The sequence below is a fragment of the Tenrec ecaudatus genome, chromosome 12, assembly GCF_050624435.1.
Source record: "Tenrec ecaudatus isolate mTenEca1 chromosome 12, mTenEca1.hap1, whole genome shotgun sequence".
NCBI classification, from domain to species: Eukaryota; Metazoa; Chordata; class Mammalia; order Afrosoricida; family Tenrecidae; genus Tenrec; species Tenrec ecaudatus.
Genome location: NC_134541.1, coordinates 131,843,145 through 131,865,964, shown reverse-complemented (window position 1 = coordinate 131,865,964; position 22,820 = coordinate 131,843,145). Strand labels below are relative to the sequence as shown.

Here is a 22,820-nt window from a genome sequence, read left to right as displayed (position 1 = left end):
TGCCAGGATTGGCTAGCAGGCGTGTGTCTCGCGGTCCTTTATGGGAGGTGTAGTCCCGGGAACCTCTGGTTCTTGTGCCTTGCGGGTCTGAAGGGAGATTACGGACTGAGTGCGTTAACTGCATTGTGGACGTGGTAAGGTAAGTGATAAAGAGGTAGGAATGGTTGGAGAGGGGAACAGACAATGGAGAGTGGGTGAGTTGGGCTGAAAAAACCCGCACGGTCCACAATTAAAGATGAGCGTTAGCTTTTCACAAAAGGGACTCACCTACTTCGAATAATGTATTACTAAGTTGCTTTTCCGGGGAGAAAGATGGGGCTTTCCACTCCCGTAAAAAGTTACAGTCTCAGAAACCCACAGGGACAGTTCTGCCCAGTGCTACACGGGTGGCTCTGAGTCAGAACTGACTCGATGCCCGTTAACTTTGAGAGGTTGCATCGATTCTTTTTCGGTATTACTTCTTCAGTGTTCAACTGGCACAAGCATAGAAAATGATGGAAGATACCGTGGCTTGGGTCAGGCGCGCCATAGACCTCAAAAGAACAGCTTTCCTTTCCAACGCTTTAAAGAGGTCTTGTGCAGATGTATCCAATGCGACACGCGTTTTCTCTCTTGAATGCTGAATGCTGCCTCCTTGAGCTTCGATTGTGGATCCAAGTAAAATGAAATCTTCGACAAACCCTCGACTCCAATCTTCTTCCCATTGATCATGCTGTTGCCTATCGAGCCAGTAGTGAGGATGTGGGGTTTCTTGACATTGAGTTGTCACCCATACAGAAGGCTGCCAACTTGGATCTTCCTCAGCAAGTTTTACAAGTCATCCTCACTTTCAGCAAGCAAGGTTGTGTCGTCTGTAGGTCGTAGATTGTCAAGCTTCTCTCCAATCCTGGTGCCACATTCTTCTTCATATAACCCAGCTTCTCTGATGATTTGCCCAGCATACAGGTTGAGGACACAGGGCGACACACGCCTTTCCTGATTTGAAACCATGTGGTGGTCCCTTGTTCTGGGTACACCAGGTACTGCCTCTTGATTCGTGTACAGGTTCTGCGTGAGCACAATGAGATGTTCTGGACTTCCCATTCTCTGCAAGGCTGTCTGTAGTTTGCTATGAATCATACCGTCGAATACAGAGTCAATAAAACTATGGAGTGCCAAAAGATCAACAACTAAAATATCTGTTTTGGTAAAAGTATAGCCAGAATGCTCCTTAGAGACCAAGATGACGAGACTTCGCCTTACATATTTTGGAGGGACAGTGTAGAAGGACATCATGCTCCTAAAGTGGAGGGGCGGTGGAAACGAGCAAGGTCCTCATCAAGATGGATTGACACAATGTGCTCAAACCTATGAGCAGTTTTGAGGATGGGGCGGGACCCGGCAGTGTTCTGTTGCTTTATAGAGGTCGCTATGGGTCCGAACTGACTCAGTGGCACAGGTGCAATTTACACGGCCAATCAGACACCAGCAACTAATGTAATACTCCTGCCAGCCTTGGCAGACCCGGAGGCCCCGCCCCCCGCCTCCACTACAAGGAAAGGGAATGATCTCGGAATATGGTTAAATGGCATTGTCTTGAATAAAATTGAAAAGTTTTCTTTATCCGCTGTAGTGACGCAGACCCCGTGTGGCTTGGGTGGACCCTGAAAGGACGCCGTTCCAGCAGGTAGGCTGCCAAGCCTGGTCCCAGCTCCCCGCTGATTGGAGCACGCTGCCCTTCCGGGGCGTGGCCGAGTGGTGGCGCTCATTCACAGCGAGACGAAGACCTCCGGGCTTCCTAGAGAGGACGCGGAAGTGCTCTCGGGGGTGGGAGTTAGGGCTCAACCCAGTTGGCCAGGCCAGGATTGGACTTGCTTACTTCCGGCGAGGAAGTGGCGCTGAGAAGTGTCGGCTGCGGTTTTTCTCTCCGAATTTGAGCGATTCTTCTCCTACGTGGAGTCTGATTTTCCAGGAAGGTTCTTCGGAACTGGGCCGGGGGGGAAGTGGGCCTGAGTCCGTGCCTGGATTCAAGGAATTCAGGTCCAAGCCTGTACCTCGCTGCCTGCTTCTCTCCGGGACCCATGAAGGTTCTGGTTCCTCTGTGAGGCTCGGGGGGTGGAAGGAATGAGCCAGTGTTGAGCGCGGTAACGTTTCTGACCCCCGCTCTGACTTAAGTTGACTTACTGTAGCGGGAAGAAGCGGCCGCATCTGGATTAGTTAGTAAGTCTTGTTTTATTATTTATCTGATATTTAAATGTTCTTCGTCTCATGAAGGTGTGCTGTGGTTTGGGCTGAATGGCACATGTTTATAGCTCTTGTTAATTGTGTACATGTCGGAAGTAATATCTATTAGTAATCATTTTGTGGGTGGAATGAATGATGAGTGCCTGGTAGACCATTTTTTAGGGTAAATTACTCAGTTGCGTGCCGGTGATCACGTTGTCATCTCGCTGTGCTGATCGCGATTTCCATTATATCCGTAGGTTGACCAACCGCTGTTGAAGGTGCCGGTCCGAAGATCTTAGACATCTCCAGAGATAATTGCGCATTCTGAGTTGGAATGATAATGACAGGCTCCCAGGAAATTATAGACTTAGACTCTCCAGTTCAAACTTCGCAGGAGCAGGAAGACCTCTTAATAGTGAAGGTGGAAGAAGATGACGACGACGGCACCTGGATGCCAGAGTACAACAATCCACCAACCTTTGAGACTTTCCACCAGCGCTTTAAGCACTTCCGCTACCACGAGGCAGCCGGACCCCGGGAGGCTCTCAGCCAACTCCGGGTGCTCTGCTGTGAGTGGCTGAGACCAGAGCTGCACACCAAGGAGCAGATTCTGGAGCTGCTGGTGCTGGAGCAGTTCCTGACCATCCTGCCTGCAGAGTTGCAGACCTGGGTGAGAGAGCATCGCCCGGAAAGCGGAGAAGAGGCCGTGGCTGTGGTAGAAACTATACAGAAAGAGTTTGAGGAACGCCGTCAACAGGTGAGTGGAAGAAGCGATGTTTGCGCTAGGAGGAAGGAAAGAGGGAAGTGTTGTGGGACTGCCGAGCAGGGATGCCCTCTCGAGCCCTTTGGTGCTTCATTCCTAGCCCTTTGGCCACTTGGGATTAGGTACATGGTGGAAGGCTCCTGTGTCACTCCTACAAAGTGAAGCAATATCCAAGACCATGTGATTTTATTTACTTGTGCTTAAAATTACCGCATTCGGTTTTGGAATGACATGATACAAAATTTAAAAAGCACATAAGGGTGTAATGAAGTTACGTTCTCTCCTACTTCCCATTTCCCCCGCTGCCTAATGATGCTTGTATGTCTTTATATTACTATATTCGCTGTATATATAGGAGCATATAGGTCCATGACATACTAAAAACATAAAAATGCAGGTGGTTTTAAACCACTCTACACTTCTGCCTCTTACCAGTTTCCTATATCTTAGTTTGCTTCATGTTGGTGCAAATAGAGCTGCCTCCATCTTTGAATGAGCATTATAGTCCAGTGTATAAGCTCTCACTGCCATGGGAGTCGGTGCCGACTCATAGTGACTTTTTACGACGAGAACTGCCTCTGTGGGTTTCTGAGACTGTAACCTTTTGGAGGAGTATAAAGCCTTGTCCATCTCTTGCAGAGCAGCTGCTGGTTTCAAACTGCTGACCTTGCGATTAATTAGCAGCCCATCTCCTAACCATTGCACTACCAGGGTGCCAATTCCATTGTACAGATATGCCCCCATTATTCAACACCTGTTGGAATACCTAGTCAGGCTGTCATTTCGATTTTTGGTAAATTTTCAGTCTTAACTGCTGTAATAAATATTCTTTATGCATATGATTAAGTGTAGGATGAATTCTTAGTAATCAAGTTGTTCTGAGAATCCGTAAGTATTTATAATTGTGGTAACTGTCAACAGACTGCCAGAGAGTGAGTGAGTCAGAGAGTGAGTGAGTCCATTTATATCCCCACGTTTATATTCACTGCACGAAAGGAACTAGGAACTGTGTGACCCCGCCTATAACAGGATATGCTCTCAGACTTGCATGTTGCCAATAGGAAAGATGAAATATTTCATTTCTGTGCAACTGTAATGTGTATTTCTCTTCTGAGTGAGTTTTGTCACAGTGCACGCTTGGTGAATAATCTGGGTATCTTGTTTACCTATTAGAAAAAATAACCTCTATGTCTGTCAGGATTGCAAATGGTATTTTTTTTAATCATTTTATTAGGGGATCGTACAACTCTTATCATAATCCATACAGACATCCATTGTGTCAAGCACATTTGTACATTTGTTGTTTTTCCCCACATATTTGTACATTTGTTGCCATCATCATTCTCAAAACATTTGCTTTCTGCTTGAGCCTTTGATATCAGTTCCTCATTTTCCCCTCCCTCCCTGTCCCCTCTCCCTCATGAACTCTTGATAATTTATAAATTATTACTTTGTCATGTGTTATACTATCCGATATCTAGTGTGCTTGCTGCCTGTTTTGGCTTAATGGAGATTGTTGTTTTCCCAGTTTTGGGAAACATAGACTCTCCAATAGCAACTGTTCTCTGTGTGGTAATGTCTCCCCAGCTCCATGAGTGACTTAACTGACCAGTTTAAACCACTGTGCTTAGGGCTTCTGGATTCTGTGCCATACTGAGAAAGAGCTTCTCCATGACATTGTTCAGAATTTCTTTTCCATTTTGTAAAAAAAATAATCCCAATACCCTTTTACATGCCTGATTCGTTTGGAATTTATTTTGGTCTGTGGTCTGTGATGACATCATTTCTTCCCCAGATGACTGTGCACTCGCCCAAGCAGCTTTGTAGTCCGACTCCTCCCCCTCTGTGATTAAAATGCCAACCTACCCGACTTCTGCACGTATTTGTGTCTATGTCTGACCTTTCTCTTCTGCTTTATATACCTCACACTCTACTCATGAGGTTGTGTTTTAAATACTCGAGCTCTGTAAAATGATGTGGTATCTGGCAGACTACTCCTCCCTCTAATTTATATTTCCTCGAGGATTGTCTTTGTTAAGAACTTTAGAATTAGTTATTTCGTTTCGTCCACTCCATAGTCGTCCCCTTGGTGTTTTTGCTGGAATAGCATGAAGTCTTACGTTAACTTAGCCAACCAGACACCAAGCCCACCACTGTCCACAGTTGATCCAGACTCACAGCGACCTTATAGTACAGACTAGAATGTCCCCAGAGGGTTTCCAAAGCTGAAATCTTTATGACAGCAGACTGCCACTCCTTCCTCCCACAGGGCAGCTTCAGGGTTTGACCCATGACCTTTGGGCTAGCGGCCAGTTGCTCGTCGCAGTGTGCCACCAGGGCCTTCATGTGAGTTGATTTGCAGAGGACTGACAGCTTGAGCTTGTTGGGCTGTCCATGTCATGGGATGCCTTTCCATCTGTTCATGTCTTTGGTTCTATGTTCCTATGAAGCATTTTAGAGTTTCATCTTAGAAACTGAAAGGAAAACCTAGCCTACTGCCATCAAGTCTGTTCTGACACAGCCAACCAATAAGACAAAGCCGAACTGTCCCTTTAGGTTTTTGAGGCTATAAAGCTTTACAGAAGCAGAAAGCCTCATTTTCTCTTGAGGAGTAGCTGGTAGATTTGATCTACTGATCTCATAGTTAACATCCTAACCTGTAGCTCACTACATCACCAGGACCCCTTTTTCTTCATACAGATCATAGGTTCCCCAATTTTATTTTGTTCTTTAACCGTCACCCACAATCCAAGATAAAGTGTCGAGAGCTGCTTTTGCAGCCATCGTGAGTTGTCCCAGCGCCCCCTCCCAAGGGGTGGTATCGTCCATTTGGGGAAACACTGCTAGAGGCTCAGCAGAAAGACAGTTACAGCCTCGGAACCTCACAGGGGCGGGTCTACCCTGTCCTCTGGGCTGTAGGGTCCCTATCAGCCGGCACTGACTTGATGGCATTGAATTCTTGCTTAGTTTTGTACATTTATTCTTGAGCATTTTGAGTTATTATTGCTTTTATAAATAAGGTCTTTCCTTGTTTATTTCCTTATACATAAGGTCCTTCCTTATACTCTTTTTTTTTTTTAATATTTGGGGACTGTTACCTATATATTAATGCTTGATTCCACCACTTACCTGAAGGCTTGAGGTAGTTAGGCCATCACTGGGACAGCTCCTCGCAGAAGTCATGAAGGTACTAGACACCTACTGCCCTGTTTCATTTTCCTTAGCATTTGACTTTCATCTTCAAGGTCAAACCAGATGGCTGCACAATGGATGGATGTGTGGATTGTGATAAGAGTTGTACGAGCCCCCAATAAAATGATTTTTTAAAAGCCCAACAGATGGCTGGTGTGTTTCTAGGCAGGCAGCTCGTGGGCATAAGTCAGTTAAGCCTTTGCATTGACTGTGTGCGTACATAGTGCCTGGCCCACCAAAGCCAGAGGGAAGGACCGCAGCCCACGTGGAGCATCTCCTCCCAGTTTTGCTTTCAAGTCCCTTTCCCCTTTTTCATCTGGGGTCCTAGGTTCATAACCAACCCCCTTGTTAGGACTTTTGGAAACCGCAGGACAGCCTTATCCTAGTTCAGCTGCTCAAATTCAGACACAACAAACAAACAAAAACAGTTCTGACTCTTGGCAATCTTTTAGGGAAGGATAGAACAGCCGCTGTGGGTTTTAGAGACTGTAACTTTTTACCGGCGTTCAAAGCCTCATCCTTTTCCCATGAATCTGGCTGGTGATATCGAACTGCTGACCTTGTGGTTAGCAGTCCGACAGGTAACCCAGTACCCCACAAGGGTCCAATGGCTTTGGTTGAATCTAAGCAGTTCAGCTAGCTTGAAGGTCCCTGAGTTTTTTAATGCTTCAGATTTTTCTTGTGCTCTTGACTCCGTTTCCATTTAAGTTACTTTGCCAGTTTGCTAATGAAGCGTTCTATCAAAACCTTCATATATGTCTATATATGTTGATTCCAACTGCACACATAATCCACTTGATGGTTCTGTATGCACACAAAAATAGGTGGATACAAGAAGGACTATACAGCTAGTTGAATTACTCTACAGAGACCTCATGTTTACATACCCTAGGTGTTTGGATTTTTTTAATGAAAGGAATTTTGACGTTTAAAATGTTGAAAGAAGAAAAACCTGCAGAAAGCCTTTTTTAAGGTTAATCATAACCAGATCCTATCATCTTCCTGCTAGGCTCATACTCTACTAAACGGTTATTATTATTATTATTTTAATAACAAAGAAACAAAAGCCACAGGCTCATGAAGCTACGTGAGTTCAAAGCTATAGGCAGTCTCTGGATTACAAATGATTTCTGTTCCTAAATCTATCTTTAAGTCTAATTTGTACATAAATTGGAACATTAAGTCCAATTCATATCTAATGTTAGTCAAATGTTTGTCTTATATAGTATATAAGAAAACTCAGTGCCACTGAGTCAATTCTGACTCACAGTGACCATGTAGGATAGGGTAGAACTGCCCTGTGGGTTTCCAAGACTAACTCTTGTGGGAGTAAGAGCCCTGTGGTGCAGTATTTACATGGTGGACTATTAACCTCAAGGTCAGCAGTTCAAAGCCCCAAAACCCCTCTGAGGGAAAAAGATGAGGGTTTCTGCTCCAGTAAAGAGTGACAGTCTCGGAAAACCAGAGGATCGGTTCTACCCTGTCCTATAGGGTCGCTGTGAGTCAGAGTTCACTCGCAGTGAGGTGCATAGTACATAGGATATCTTTTCATGCATAAGAATGTATTAAAGAAACATTCCTTCCAATAAAATGATTTAGTTATATAAAAAAGAAACACTCCTAGATATACTAAAATTTCTTTAACATGATATATTACAGGGTGATTTTTTAAAAATCCTTTTATTGGGGGTTTGTACACTCATCACAATTCATGCATCCATCCGTTGTTTCAAGCACATTTGTACATTTTTTGCCATCATCGTTTTCAAAACATTTTCTTTCTACTTGAGCCCTTGGTATCACTCATTTTTCCTGCCCCTCTCCACTCCCATGAACCCTTGATAATGTGTTTTTGTTTTGTTTTTTTCATGTCTTACATCAACCACTTTCTTCCTTCACCCACTTTTCTGTTCACCCCCTTGGGAGGGAGTTATATGTTGATCATTGACTGGTTCCCTCTTTCTCTCCCCACCTTCCCCTTCCCCTCTTGGTATGGCTACGCTTAATATTAGTGCTGAGGGGTTTATATGTTCTGGATTCCCTGTGTTTCCAGGTCTTAACTGTACCGGTGTACATGCTCTGGTCTAGCCAGATTCAGGATGATGTTTTTATGTGTGCCACAAAGTAACACCCACTTATTAGTGTGAACCATTGTATGTACCCCAAAGTTTTAATATAAGCTTCACAGGGTTGGTTCATAATTAAGGGTTGGACAGAAGTTGGGCATTCCTAACCCAGAGACTGCCTATAGTTAATGGAAGGTAGCTAGAATAGGGATAAAGGGGTGAGGGGGGTTGTCTCCCTCAGATGCCTGTCCTAGTGGAAATCGCCAGGCAGGGCCACACCAAGGAGTTTCAGAGAATCAGACACACTAATTAGATACCTGTGGGAAAATCCATAACTAAGCTTGCGCAGACACAAGTCACCTAGGCGCAGGTGAAGTTAAACCTGGCCACGACTTAAGCACATGACATCACACAGGTGTGCTTAATCACAGCCAGTAAGATCAGACAATACCCACAACCACGGCTCCCCAGCCAGTGGAGGGAAAAGCCAGCTGCAGCCAGCCTCGGCCTCTTCTTTCAGGTGTGCTCTGCTAGCGCAGGGTGGGAATCTCTCCTGCATGCAGATGCCCACATGCCAGCTGGGCACTGGCCCTCTTGCCTCTGGGCATTTCCTGGTTCTGCACACCTGGTTTCGAGCTCCTGTTCCGGTATTCTTTCCATGTGTTTATTTCAATTCAGTTGCTAACTCCTGCGTGGTTCCCTGGTTCCCGCACAGCCTTGTATGCTGTCCAAAACAGCACGTACTTTTAGAGACTGTCATACCTGAAACGTCCCTTTCCCTCATCAGAGTCACTTGGATTACAAAAGCGTTTCTGCTGCGTGAATTCTTTCAGCTTTGCCGAAGCAAGAACCGAGGTGTACCACCCTAGAAACCGAACAGTTAAGAGAATTCCCCTTATTCTTCAGAGCAGTGGTTCTCAACCTTCCTCATTCCGCAATCCTTTAATACAGTTCCTCATGTGGTGGTGAACCCCCAACCATAACATTATAATTTTCGTTGCTACTTCATCACTGTCATTTTGCTACTGTGATGAATCGGACGGCCCCTGGGAAGGGGTCGCGACCCCCAGGCTGAGAGCCGCTGCTTTAGAGGCACTGCACCACAGCATGCTCCCAGCCTCCTCATTCTTGCCCTGGGACAGGGAGACTTCCTTGTCACTCCTCCACAGCCGGCCTACACGTGCCCTGCAAGAGCCGGAATGTGGCTCGGTCAGGAGGAGAAGTGAAGGCTCGTGGGACATGCAGTTCATTCGTTTTATGAAACGTCATCTGGGACTCTCATGCACAGGCGTTCTCCTTTTGCTGTAGAACAGCAAACATAAAAGCCACAGTTTCCAACCAAAGGGGTCTTTTTATTTTATTTATTTATTTTTTTTACAAAGGGGTCTTTTTAAACAGGATTTATAGCAGAGAGTGAATATTTACCTCCTTCCTTGTGAGAAGCAGCCCATCTTTGAAAGGGACACAAAGAAAAAGCATGGCTTCATGGGAGCTAGAGATTTCAGTCCCAGGTAGGGGACTTCCTCGCGGGCCCCAGGAAGCTCACTTTGTTTTTGTCTCTGCCTGCATTCTGGTGCCCCAACATTGTTCTTTAACTATTTCTCAGCAGTTCTTGTGTTTGGCAAGTTGTCACAGGCTTTCTCTGTAATCCCTCCTTGGTTTCTCTGTTAGTCTCAGTAGACCTCAACAGCTGCTCCGCCGTACTTGCCATCAATCATCTTAACCCTCTTACCTTTTTCTCCGAGTGGCTTTGGAGGCACACGGGCTTCCATACAGGGTGATATTTGCCACAACTCTTGTGCAGCTGCCTTGTAGTTTAACTCTGGTGCCACATCTTAGTCCCCAACCAAACTCACTGCCACGGACTCAGTGCTGACTCACGGCGACCCCACAGGACAAGGGTAGAACGACCTCCTGTGAGTTTCTCAGACTGTCTCCCTTTATAAGAGTAGAAGGCCTTGTCTTTCTCCTGAGGAGAAGCGGATGGTTTTGAGCTGGTGACCTTGCGGTTAGCAACCCAGCACCTAACTGCTAGGCCAGTAGGACTCACCCCAGTCCCTGAACTAAGGTTAAAATAAGTCATTCCAACATCAACACCTCAGTTAGTTCTTGTCCGGGGTTCACCTTTCCATTTGTAGCTCTTGCTCTGTGGGGTCCTGAGGAGACAACCACATAACTATAGAATTAAGGAGAGAGGAAAGGGAGGCATGGGGATTGATCTCCAACGTGGGAGAAAAGCACTCTGGAGTTTATTTAACAATGGAGCTATGCAGTGATGAGGCCTGCAAACCTAGAGTTAGCGCATGCATGGGCATGGACAGTGTGTGAAGCTCGGACAGCCTGAGCTCCCTGGGGAACGCGGCACACAAGTGTTTGAGACCTTTAAGAGACCGAAGGGACAATAGAATCTGACTGCTCTTAAAGATAGGCATTCTTTAACTGCATAGTGAGGAGCCAGGCTCAGTTAGGAGAGAGCTTTATATTAGCATTTTAATGGAGGTCGATTATGGAGAGAGCTGGAGAAATGTGTATTTGGCAGTAACCTTATCTCACACAACTGTGGAGGTTTTCCTCTAAACACTAGAGAGCTGGCCCTCCATGCCCTGTGGTCATGAGAATAGAGATTAGGCTGCTTACACTTTCTTCCAAGTTCTCCGTTTCCCACGTTGCTCAGCCCTAGGGTAGACACAATTAACTATTCTGCTACCACCACCCTCAAGTCTGCTTCTTCTGCAAGGCAGACATGCTGCTGAGGGGTAATAACTATATTCAAAGAGAGTTGTCAGCTGCCTCTAGCCTCTGCTTCCCTACTCCCAGGCCCCACCCCTCCACCTTGAGTTTCAAAGCCTTTGAGTTTTTACCTTCTGCCTCTTTCAGCCATTCCTTGGGAGAAAGATGGGGCTTTCTACTCTCATAAAATGTTAGTCTTGTAAGGTCTCTCTCTCCAGGACTAGATTTCAGCCTCGGTCCTTGGCTCCGTGCGAGAAAGATTTCACGCCGAAGCTGGGCTTGTGATCCAGTTGAATTTAATGAGAGTTAAAAGAAGTTTCAGGTTTTACGTGGCACCCATAGGATTCCTTTGACCATGCGGCCTGGCAGAGACTGCCCCAGGTCACGCAAAAATCTCTCTCCTCCCACGAAGATGACCAGACCACCCAAGCAAGACCCTCTCCCTTCCGGTCCCTGCCTTTTCAAGGGTTCCCCGGGGAGGTGTGGTGAATGACCCCAGGTCGCTCCCATTGGCTGAATTTAAATCACCTGGCCCAGGTGGGCTGCTCCAGGTGTAACGCCCATCTGAGCCCACCGGCGGGAAAATCCAGCTTTGTCCTTTGCTGGCTCTCCTGGGCATGCGTCAATGGACTTCCCAAGTCCCTAGGCTAACATCCTCAGACACCCACAGGGGCAGGTCTACTCTGTCCTGTAGTGTCATGAGTCAGCCTTGACTTGATGGTATTTGAATTTTGAGTTTGTAGTTACTTTCCACACTATCCTTCAAAAGTGCTTTTGAGTTTTTTGAGCGCACCAAACTTTCTGCTTGACAGGTCCTTGCTTATGTTCTCTTTGTCGGTGGCATTTCTCCCTGCTTTTCTCCTGCCTCGAATCCCTTAGACAGCGACCCAAGTGGCAGTGTCTTGGACTAGCCTTCCCTAACCCTGTGGTCTGAGGAGCCTTGGAGGCACAGCAGCTCAGCACTCAGTGTTCTGAATCTACCAGCATCTCTGTGTGTCTGTTGCTGTCAAAACCACACCCTTGGAAACGCTAAGATCTGCTCTGCCCTAGAGGGTCTCTGTGAATTGGATTCAACTCGATGACAGTGACTTGTATTTGTTTGTTTTAATCACATACCCTGTGGTATACTTAACTGCTCTCAGTCCTTTGACATCATGCTCTTCTTTCTGACATGTAACACAGTACATAGTTGCATATTGTTAAATGAAAGCCTTCTCCAGCTAGATCCAGGCCACATTGTCAAACTAGCATGTAGTCATTGCCAGGCTCGTTGTTTGCCCAAGGAATAGATGGGGGAAGAATGGACTCCTCAGCTGGATTCCTCCGGAGCCTGCCTTCTAACCCGAGATGCTTGGTTGTGGTTGTGGTTTCAGATTGCTGAAGTGCTTCCTCAGAAGCCGGTGCCGCCTAGAGCCGGGCAGGCATCCTCCAGGGAGCAGCACCTGTCCGTGGCTGTCCAGCCTAAACAAGAGCCGCAGCAACCTCGTTTTCTGGAGGAAAATGGTGAGCACCCGCCCTGCCCATGTGGTAGGTTTTTTCTGTAGAAGAGTCTTTGAGACGGGGCAGCCTCTCTGACCCTGGCAGAGGATGGAGGTGGGGAAGGGGCAGGGATCTGGAAGTTGAATCACTATATGGTTACATTCTTCTGTTTATACCTGAGAAAAATCCCCTTGTTAGGATGGCTTTGTTAGAAGACCTCACAGAGCCTTTACAAAGCCTCCCACGATTTTACAGCATCTTTCAAGTCATGGGTGTTGTTGTCTTGACACTTGGGGAAAGGAAAGCTTCCCAGGGCCTAACTGCATTCCCCAGCCCTCAGTCTTCCCCAGGCACTCTGCTCGGGAGCACTGTTGCACAGTGACCTGTGGACAAAATCTCTCTTTTTCAAACTTTTCTCATCCTGTACCAGACAGATACTTCAAGGAAGAAAAGTAAGTGTCTTATTTTGTGCGATCCATGTCTGCAGGCCTAGAATCCCTGAAAAAGAAAAAACCTTTAGAATGCAAGATTTTTCAGATTTAGTAAGAAAATGTGATTTGAGTTGTACCCCATAGTCAAACACATTATTTTCTTCTTTAGAAATTATGTGCCTTTGTACAGTAACTGGATTCAGTAAAGAGTCAAATAGCTGTGTGCGCTCAGGTCAGTTTCTGCTGTTAAAGTCGTTCAGTGCCCGTGTACTGGTGGTGGGGTGGGGCTTTTTTGCAGCACATTTGACTGAAGCTTCCATGGGCATTGATTGTGGCCACAGTTAAATTAAAACCTTTACACCTTCCACCTTTTCTGCGTTTATTGTGATGTTGTCTGTCGATCCAGTTGTGAAGACTTTTGTTTCCTTTGTATTGAGGTGTAACTCATACGGAAGACTGGTCCTCAATTTTCATCAGCAAGTACTTCACATTCTCTTGACGGTCAACAAACAAGATTGCGTCATCTCCAGATCACAGATTGTTCATTAGTTTTTCTCCAATTCTGATGCTTTATCCTTATTCAGAGTCCAACTTCTCACATTACTTATTGATTGAATGGGTCTGTTGAAAGGATACACTATGACGTACACCTTTCCTGATTTTAAACCAAAAGCCGCTGGCGTAATACATCCACAAAGAATCGCCAGAAATTCAGGCTGCATGCAGACGAGATCACAGAACACGGGATATGATGGCGATGTCAGGTGGAGCCTGAGTGAAAGCAGTGAGTCTCAGAAACACGTTTCCCTGTGTGTGATTGACCATGCAAAGGCACCCAGCTGTGTGGCGCGTAGCCAGGACTGGATAGCATCTCCAAGGAGGCGGATTCCAGAGCACTTCCCGGTGCTGCTGGGGGGCAGTCAAACAGAACAGCGGGCTGCCGAGTGGTTTGAAATCAGGAAAGGCTTACCTGGAAGAATGGGCCTCACCATTGACCAGCTGGGTCTTCCTCCTTTTTAAATTGTTCTACTCGTTTGATGAGTAACTTGAAAAGTAAGATTCAAAAAGCAGTGACAAACAACTTTTAGACACTTTTATAAGAATAAGTACTATGTATACTTGTGTATAAGCCGAGTTTTTCGGCATGTTTTTAATGCGGTTTTTGTGGTAAAGTTAGGTGCCTCGGCTGATATTCGGGTCAGCTTATACTCGAGTACATATGACATTTGTATATCATGTACATTATAGTGTACAAAGATCATCAAACAACATGTCCGATGTATGCGAGATGAAGCCATCCTTGCCTCTAAGGAGTCTTTGGCTGTACTTCTTCCCAGACAGATTTGTTGGTCCTTTGGCATCCATGGCTCTTTCAGTATTCTTCCCTAGCACCATGATTCAAAGGCTTTGCTCCCTCTCTGGTCTTCCTTATTCAGGGTCCATCTTTCACGTGCATCTGAGGCGATTGAAAAGACTTGCAAGTGTCCGCGGCTGTAAGTCGTTAGTGGGAGTAGGAAGCCCTGTCTTTCTCCCACAGAGCAGCTGGTGCCTTTGCACTGCTGGCTTGTAGTTGGCAGCCTGACAGGTGACCACTCCGGCACCATTGCTCCGGGGAGCATATTTAACCCTGCACAGGGATTCAAACAGATTCCGTGTGTCAGGATCATACCAACAGGCTATATCGCCTTTATCTGATAGTGCCTGCTCTTCTGGCCTCATCCCTTTAGACCATCTTGCCAGCTCTCGTTTCCTTAGCCCAGCCCGGTTCCCTGCTGGAGTGCTCTTTTTCAGATCCTGTACAGGAAATGCCTTTGCAGAGCCCTGCAATCCCAGCCCACGTGGGTTTCATGGAGTTTATCCTTGTCCGTGATTGTGGTAGTTAGCCTTTCCCCTGTAATGCAGAGGCTTGCTGATCTGTCTGTTTGCTTCAACCGTTTCAGATGATGAGTCCAAGCATGGCAGCGTGGACCTCATCATAGAGCAGCTGTCGGACGAAGCCGGCTCCCCCTGGACGCCCTCAGGAAACCCCGAGAGGAATGATCCCCAGAGCCCAAAGTGTGCCGAAGTTAGTGACCCTAAGGACATGGTAGAAAAGTGGCAGGTAAACCCCACTGCAGGGAAATCAAGGCAGAAGTCTTCAAAGAAAGGAGAGCTGGGTGCAACCACAGGCATTACCCGTAAGCAAAAGAGAAGCGGTAAGAGAGGTCACAAATGTAATGATTGCGGTAAATTTTTTCTCCAAACCTCCAACTTCAATCAGCATCGCCGGATCCACACTGGAGAGAAGCCATTTAAATGTGGCGAATGTGGCAAGAGCTATAATCAGCGTGTGCACCTGACCCAGCACCAGAGAGTCCACACTGGTGAGAAACCCTACAAATGTCAAGTGTGTGGAAAACATTTCCGGGTGAGCTCACACCTGGTTCAGCATCACACTGTGCACAGTGGAGAGAAACCTTATGGATGTAACGAATGCGGGAAAAACTTCGGTCGGCATTCCCACCTGATTGAACACCTGAAACGCCACTTCAGAGAGCAATCCCAAAGATGTATGCACGAGGAGTTTGTTTTGGGGGATTGAGAGCGAGAAACGTTTGATTAGCTTAGGACAGGTGGGTTGTAAGGCTGGGAGCAATAAGGACGGGCAAATAGAGCAGCTTAGTTGATCCTTTCTTAGACCTTCTCTCTGATTGTCAAGCTAACAGGTAGAACTCTATGCTTCCTCTCTACTCACCCCTACCCCTTACCTGCTTTTAACTCTGACCTGTTTCTTCTGGTGATTCTATATTTTTAAAATAATACTGCTGTTTCTTGAATGATCAATTTTAGATATCCAAGCTTTTACTATTATAGTAAATGAGATTTTTTTTTTACTCTCTTAATGCTTTCCTTTTTTCTTAATTTAGTTGTTTCACTTGTTTTATTCTAAAATAATAAAATAACAGTAGTGTAGAGAATTTAGAAGGAAGGGGGGTGGGATGGGGGGAGGAAAAAGCACCCACGATCTGACCTCCTTAACTAATGAAACTGTTATTTAGTGTATTTCCTTCTACCTTTTTCACATGCTTGTTTTTAATGTAGTTTTTTGCATTGTGTTGTCGGATGCTATGGAGTTGCTGCTGACCCACAGTGACCCTGTAGGCCAGAGTAGAACTGCCCTGTAGAGTCACGTTGGCCGAAATCTTTATGGGAGAAGATCACCAGGTTTTGTCTTCCACAGAATAGTTATTGGGTTCAAATTGCAGACCTTCCTGCTGTGGCCCGGGTGGCTCATTGGTTACATATTGGGCTGCTAACCGTGGGGTCAGCACTTAGAAACCATCAGCCACTCCTTGGGAGAGAGATGAGGCTTCCTACTCCCATAAAGATGTACAGTCTCAGAAACCCACAGGGGCAGTTCTACCCTGTCCTATAGTGTTGCTATGAGTCAGCATCGACTCGGTGGCAGTAAATTTGGGTGGTTTCTGGTTTTGTTTTGCAGGGGGCGCAGGGGAGGGAGGCGGGTACAGTTAAATATCGCGCGCATTTTCAGCATTCCTATTTGTTACTTCTGACTGCAAAACTTGCCATTGTGTAATTTACCCAACTGTTTCTTGAAGATCAAATTTGTGACAATTGCTGGGTTTTGTTCTGATAATTGTGCAATGCCTATGGTTTGTTTTTTGTTTTGTTTTGTTTTTCTGTGCTTGGGTTTATTTCCTTATTGTAGATTCCTAGAAGTCGGATGAATAGAGGAAAGGCTAGAAATACCTTTATGATGCTTGATGCTTATTACCAAGTTGCTTTTTAAAAGAATTGTACCACATATGAGAATATCATTCTGACCAAATTCATGCCAGCATTTTTTTTAAAATTTCACAAATGGAGAGTATCCTTTGTTGTATTCCTGTTCATTAATTTGATTGTGAATAAGGTTGAATCATTTTCCTGTTTGTTTTCTTAATATATTTTATCTCTTCAAGTGCAATTAAACATACGTCTGTAGGATCATTGTAAACTGTGCTGTGAACCTAAACTTTTGTTAATGTTCTACAGACCACTGTAGGACTGGTCCAAGTGTTGTGGATATCTCTTGAGTTAGCTTTTGATATCCCTCAGTTGACCTATTCATCATGGAACTTAACCAACCACTACTACCCCTCCCGTCATGGAAGAGGAGTTTATGAAGTTCATATCATCTAAAAGTTCTGGGTTGAACTGCATTAAACTTAGTTGTCTCCTCAGTCACGTCTGTTGAATTCTCCTGGGGGACTACCTCTTGGAGGGAAACCTTCCAATCCGGGTGACTTGGGAAGCAATTGCTTTAAAATAGTATATGTTACATACACTATACTCTGCCCAGTTGTTTCTGTGACTAGTAGCTGCCCAGTTAATAGTCACTGGATGCCTTTCACCATCACCATACCCCACTTTGCATCACAAAGAGACACTTTATTTGCTCATTCAGACATCATGATGGAGGGCCTCTAGCGACAGGGTGAGTTGGAATCAACTTGATGGCAGGGAGTTTGGAGTTTTGCAGTGCTAGATGCTCAAGATGTGGCAGTGAACAGACCGGTCATAGGCTTATGAAGCTGATGGTGCTGTGGTAGAGAAACGGAAGCTAGAGAGTTGACTAAAGATGAAGAGGACAGGGATTGAGAGATTCAATTCACTTGCCCTTTTAATGGTAATTTTTGCTGTCTCATCTCTCCTTTCCTTGCTCTTAATCAGATATTTTTCCCAGCTCCTTTTCCCCTTCCCAATTTTGCTTCCTTTCTCCCAGCTTTTTTCCCCTTCCAGCTTTTGTCAGTTCTCATCATCCAGATGTTTATTCTTGTTCTACCTCATTCTTTCTGCCTAACCTATGTTGAAACAACGGACCTCTTGGCATTTCCTATTCTCACTCATGTTTCAGCCTTCCTTTCCCTCTCTGTAATAAAAGTTTTTACTTGTCCCTATTACTGCATACTCCTAGTCACGGTCCCCACCTCTCTAAGTTAGCCTCTTCATTTTCTTGCTATTTCACTGCACAAATCTCAAATGTTTCGGGGTTTGTTTGTTTTTTTCCATGCCTGTTGGCATCAAATATATACCACTTCGTTTCCCCTGCTAGTTTCCTCTTCTATAAAAGAACAAATAACATTCGCTTTTCCTCTTTACTTTTTCAGGTAGTGACAAAAGAAGGAAGAATACAAAATTGAACACTAAGAACAAAATTTTCCAGTTTTCAGAAACAGACATGGAGCTATCAGGAAAAACCCAAAGAAATGTTTCGCAACTTCAAGATTTTGGAGAAGATTGTGAGCATCCAGGCAACTGGGATAGGAACCAGGGGATTCCCATGAAGGCAGTACTAGGGCAGCCCCCATCAGAGACGATAAATTTCAATGAAGTAATATATGCTCATAAAAAACCCTCTCCAGGAGAGAGACCATATAAATGTGGTGAATGTGGGAAAAGCTTTATTCAGAGTGCACATCTTATTCAACATCAGCGGATACACACTGGGGAGAAACCCTTTAAGTGTGATGAGTGTGGGAAAAGCTACAACCAACGGGTGCACCTCACGCAGCACCAGCGAGTACACACCGGTGAGAAGCCCTACACGTGCCATCTGTGTGGGAAAGCTTTCAGAGTGAGGTCCCATCTGGTCCAGCATCAGAGTGTCCACAGTGGGGAGAAACCCTACAAGTGTAATGAATGTGGGAAAAGCTTTGGCAGAAGGTCACACCTGGCTGGACATCTGAGACTCCACACTAAAGAGAAATCCCATCAATCTGTGAGCCTCATTGAGCATCAGGTCCTCCACACAGGTGAGAAGAATGGAAAAAACAGCACTTGTGAAGAAGCATATAACTGGAACCTAACAGTGCTTGAAGACCAGAAAGTTGAGTTGCAAGAGCAGCCGTGTAAGTGTGATCTATGTGGAAAAGCCTTCAGTTACAGCTCAGACCTGATTCAGCACTCTGGAACCCACACGGAAGAGAACGCCTATGAATGTGATAGATGCAGAGAAAGTGTTGGCCAATGCTCCCACCTAGAGCAACATCAAAAAATCGATTCCAGCATAAAGTCCTGTGGATGCAATGAATGTGAGAGAGACTTCACTCTTAAATCACATCTCAATCAACACCAAAATATCCATACCGGTGAGAAACCCTTTCACTGTAAACAATGTGGAATGAATTTCAGTTGGAGTTGCAGCCTCTTTAAACATATGAGAAGCCATGAGGGAACAGAACCTATCAATACCCTAAGTGTCTAGGTACGTCTCTAGTAATAGCCCTTACGTAATGTAACGTAGGCCTTTCCAAAGAGAACCCGTACTTGCACACAAATGCAAAACACTCCAGTCTGTTTGCTCCAGCTTAACCCCCAGCGCATGGCGAGATCCTTCAGCCTTTGGCAGCAGTGGCAAGTCCACAGTAGATTGGTGCCTGCTTGCTTTCATCATTGAGAAATGCTTTGGTTAGCACACCTGCCCTTGCGAATCTAAACGACAAGAGCCTGTCAATATGCAGTATGAAGGAAAGCTTTCAAACGTCCTTCGTTCTTAATTTGAAACTCAGAAAACAGACTGGGAAAAGCCTCATGAATGCAGTCTAAATAAGCTTCATTTGTAGTTTCTGCCTTGCTTGACAGCAGCATATCTATTCAGGGAGGAACACAGCGAGGGAGAATGAGCTCTTGAGTATGGTACCTCTGTTTAGGTACCTCAGCAATAGACCTCTTCAGGAAAAGCAGTGATCCAAGCCACTGCAGTGCTCCAGTCATTCACACATGGAAGGGGACGTAAGATATTACATTTTGGCAAAATTTGGGTTCAGAAGCTTAATGGCATGTGCTCCAGCTGCCTCATTCGATCTATGGCTTCTCTTTGTTTTATTACTAGCATGCTCGTTAACTAGTGGAAAGAGAAATTCCCAGGTCTCCGATTCATAATGCCCTTGTATATGGTCTCTGAGACTGTAAATCCATACGGTAGCAGATAGTCGCTTCTTTTTCCCTTGGAGCAGCTGGTGGATTTGAATCACTGTCCTGGCTGTTAGCCAATCCCATGTTGACCTGCTGGTCAGTTGTATGTTAAGAAGAAAGGAGCTGGTGCCTTAAGGAAAAGGAGAAGACAGGCAAAACTGGACCAAGAGTGATGACATATTACAAGAGGAAGGGCATCTAAGTTGAAGAAGGAACTGGACATGGTCGAAGTACGCACCTTGGTCTCCAGTTGCCCTGTGGCAGCCCTCTACCCTCGGGCATAAGAAGGCTTTCAGTTTTGAGTTGGCAGCTGGAGTTCAACTAATTAGTTGTAGTTGGGTGCACAGTCTTGTCTCAAGAGACCTGACTTGAGCCTGTTTGCTAGAGAGAGGAAGGAAGTACTTGGGGCACTGCTGAAGCCATGCTTCTGTTGACTTTGACTGACTTATAACAAATGCCCAATAAATACTTATTGAGCGTGCATGTTGTACGCTGACATGATTCTACCAGGGCCCCAGAGATCGACACCCGTACTACCAAGCTGGCACACCCCTCAAGCTGCTCCGAAATTCTAGCTGCTAAGGCTCTACTGCCCTCCTCCTCTCCGAGATTCTGAAGGAACTGCCCTCAGATAATGGGAGCTGCCGCACTCAGGCGTTAGTCCAACCCACTGCCAATGCCTAATTATGGGGCATAAAAAACCCGACTCGCCTCAGAGGGAGATGGGATTTGACGTAGGAACCTCCATTTGTGTTTCACATCAAGAATATTACCTGAGACTATATCCATGTTCTTTCTCCTTTCTATTATGTTTTATTCCCTCAAAAGCTTCCCTGAAGAGGTTTCCTTTAATACGTCGTGTGGATCTGAATTCCTAACTCAGACCCTCCTACTAGGGAAACCTGACTTAAAGGTACTTGCTGCCCTGAGTAGTCGTGGCAAATGAAACGGGGTTTAAGGAGCTGGCCACTCAGCATGAGGCAACAAGGAACTCCGTCACGGATGATAAGCTCTTGTTGGATGCCACTGATTTCCTCTAAAAGAGAACATGACAAGATGCCATGCAAATCATCACCAACTTAAGGCAAGGTCAAAGTCGGAGGACTTCTTGGTAGAATTCACAGACGCCCTTGTCTACTGCACACAGTCACAGAGCTACCGCTCAGGTATTGAACTTGGTTGAGAATGGTAGAAGTCAGCAAAACTGGGATTCTCCACTAAGGGAAACGTCTGCAAGGCTGATGTTGCTAGGGGAGAAATGGGAGCAGATGAGACTACATCAAACATTTTAAATCTCCGGATTTCCCTGAACCCTCAGGTCCTGTGTGAACAGAAAAAAACACACTTTGTGGGGAGTGGGGTAGGATAAGACCTTTCACCTTGCTATTCCATGTAGGGCCTCATCATCATTATGCAGAGCGGCTGCTAGGTTTGAACCTGGCAATCAACAGCGTCAGCGTGCTCCTTGCAAAGCAAAGGAGAAGCAACAGACAAGACAATCCCGGCACTCTTCAGAATCTGCTCCCAGCTCCCTACCTGTCCATAGATCAGTTAAGAGGATCCGTTGTCACTGTGGCCAGACTGCAAGTGCTAGATCTGCCTCGTAAGGAAAGGGGTGGTTGGTCTCCAGAGCTGAAATGCTGAGTAACAACTACTGACTAGAACTGTGAGCTGAGGCCACGCTTGTATCCTGAGAGTGCTAATAAGTCACATATAGACTGTCATTGGAGACGGAGAGTTCGAAAGCTTGGGGGAACTCTCGTGACGGAATTTGACATTGGCAAGAGAGAGGTAATTCTTGAAAGTGTAGAAAGCAGTGCCCCACATTGAGTGAGCAAGAGAGCCAGAAGTGCGATAGTCTCAGAGAGATGAGCTGGAGAGGAACTGGGTGTAAGCTACATTCCTTAAGCTCTTCCATGGCTAATCCCTAAAAAAAAAAAAAAAAAAGACCTAGAGAGGATTCTGTTTACCAAAAAGCTAAGAAAGGATCGCTGGGGAAGCCATCAGCATCACCAAAAAGCTCAGTGTAGTTAGTGGCTCTCTCATTGCCTAGCGCTGGTGACAAGTATGGTGTTACACAATTGGGCTCCCTAGTAGCAAAGACCAAGCCCAACCACTGCTGTGGAATGGATTCCAACTTGACAGAGCAGAACTGCCCACAGTGTTTCCAAGACAGCATAAAAGCAGATTGCCATGTCTTTTCCCCCCTGTTGAGCAGCTAGTGAATTCAGATCGCTGATCTTTTGGTTTGCAGCCAAGTACTTTACCACTGGGTCCCATGGGCTTTTGGAATTGCAGATGTCAGCACTTAACTGGCAGAACAAGGCAGGTAGCATTGCCACACGAGGTAGCATCATTGGAGTGGGAGTAAGGAGGATAGCTTTGGGAAGTTGACCTGCAGGAATCTATGAAGCTAGCTAGTTGACTTGCTCTGGGGTGGGGTGGAGGTGGGGAATGGGGAGAATGATGGTTGCATTGCTGCATGTGTTGCTGTGTATATTCTCAACGACATAAATAAATTGTAAAAAGCCAGAGAATCAAAGAAAAAATGGAGTATAAATGGAAGGGCAAGTCTTTGAAATACAATAAAAAACCAAAACAAAATAATAATAATGAGCAGAAGTCTGGGGGAGAACTGCCCCAGTGAAAAGTCACAGCCTGACCCAGTTTCCAGACAAGCCAATTTTATTCCGAGAATCCATTGAAGTTGATTCTGGTTCCCTCAATGAAGGCTACTACACCATGGCAAGTGTCTCCCCCATTCCCCCCTGACCAGACCTGTGGGTCACTTCCTGAGGGAATCCTACCCTGGAATAATACCCAAAGCCGTGTCTTCCTTTTAGAGAAGGGGCATGTGGGAATCAGATCATAAAGATCCTAAACCAGGTCTGCATTACATTGAGACATTGGTCCACTCCATGGTCATTTTTCTGGTCCTTGAGCGTGTACTAAGAATGGAAGAACATACTCAGCTGCTGACAGATGCCTTTCCTTTGT

At 45.6% G+C, this 22,820-nt stretch overlaps 1 protein-coding gene across 1 annotated transcript; it reads left to right on the top strand.

Moving 5' to 3' along the window:
* The first annotated feature begins 1,839 nt into the window (after nucleotides 1-1,839).
* On the top strand, nucleotides 1,840-22,259 carry ZKSCAN5 (zinc finger with KRAB and SCAN domains 5). The gene is made up of 5 exons (XM_075564993.1): nucleotides 1,840-2,199; nucleotides 2,463-2,962; nucleotides 12,330-12,459; nucleotides 14,807-15,415; nucleotides 18,017-22,259. Exons 2-5 carry the CDS (start codon nucleotides 2,540-2,542, stop codon nucleotides 19,111-19,113), a joined length of 2,259 nt encoding a protein of 752 aa, XP_075421108.1. The 5' UTR covers nucleotides 1,840-2,199; nucleotides 2,463-2,539; the 3' UTR covers nucleotides 19,114-22,259.
* Nucleotides 22,260-22,820: the final 561 nt, after the last annotated feature.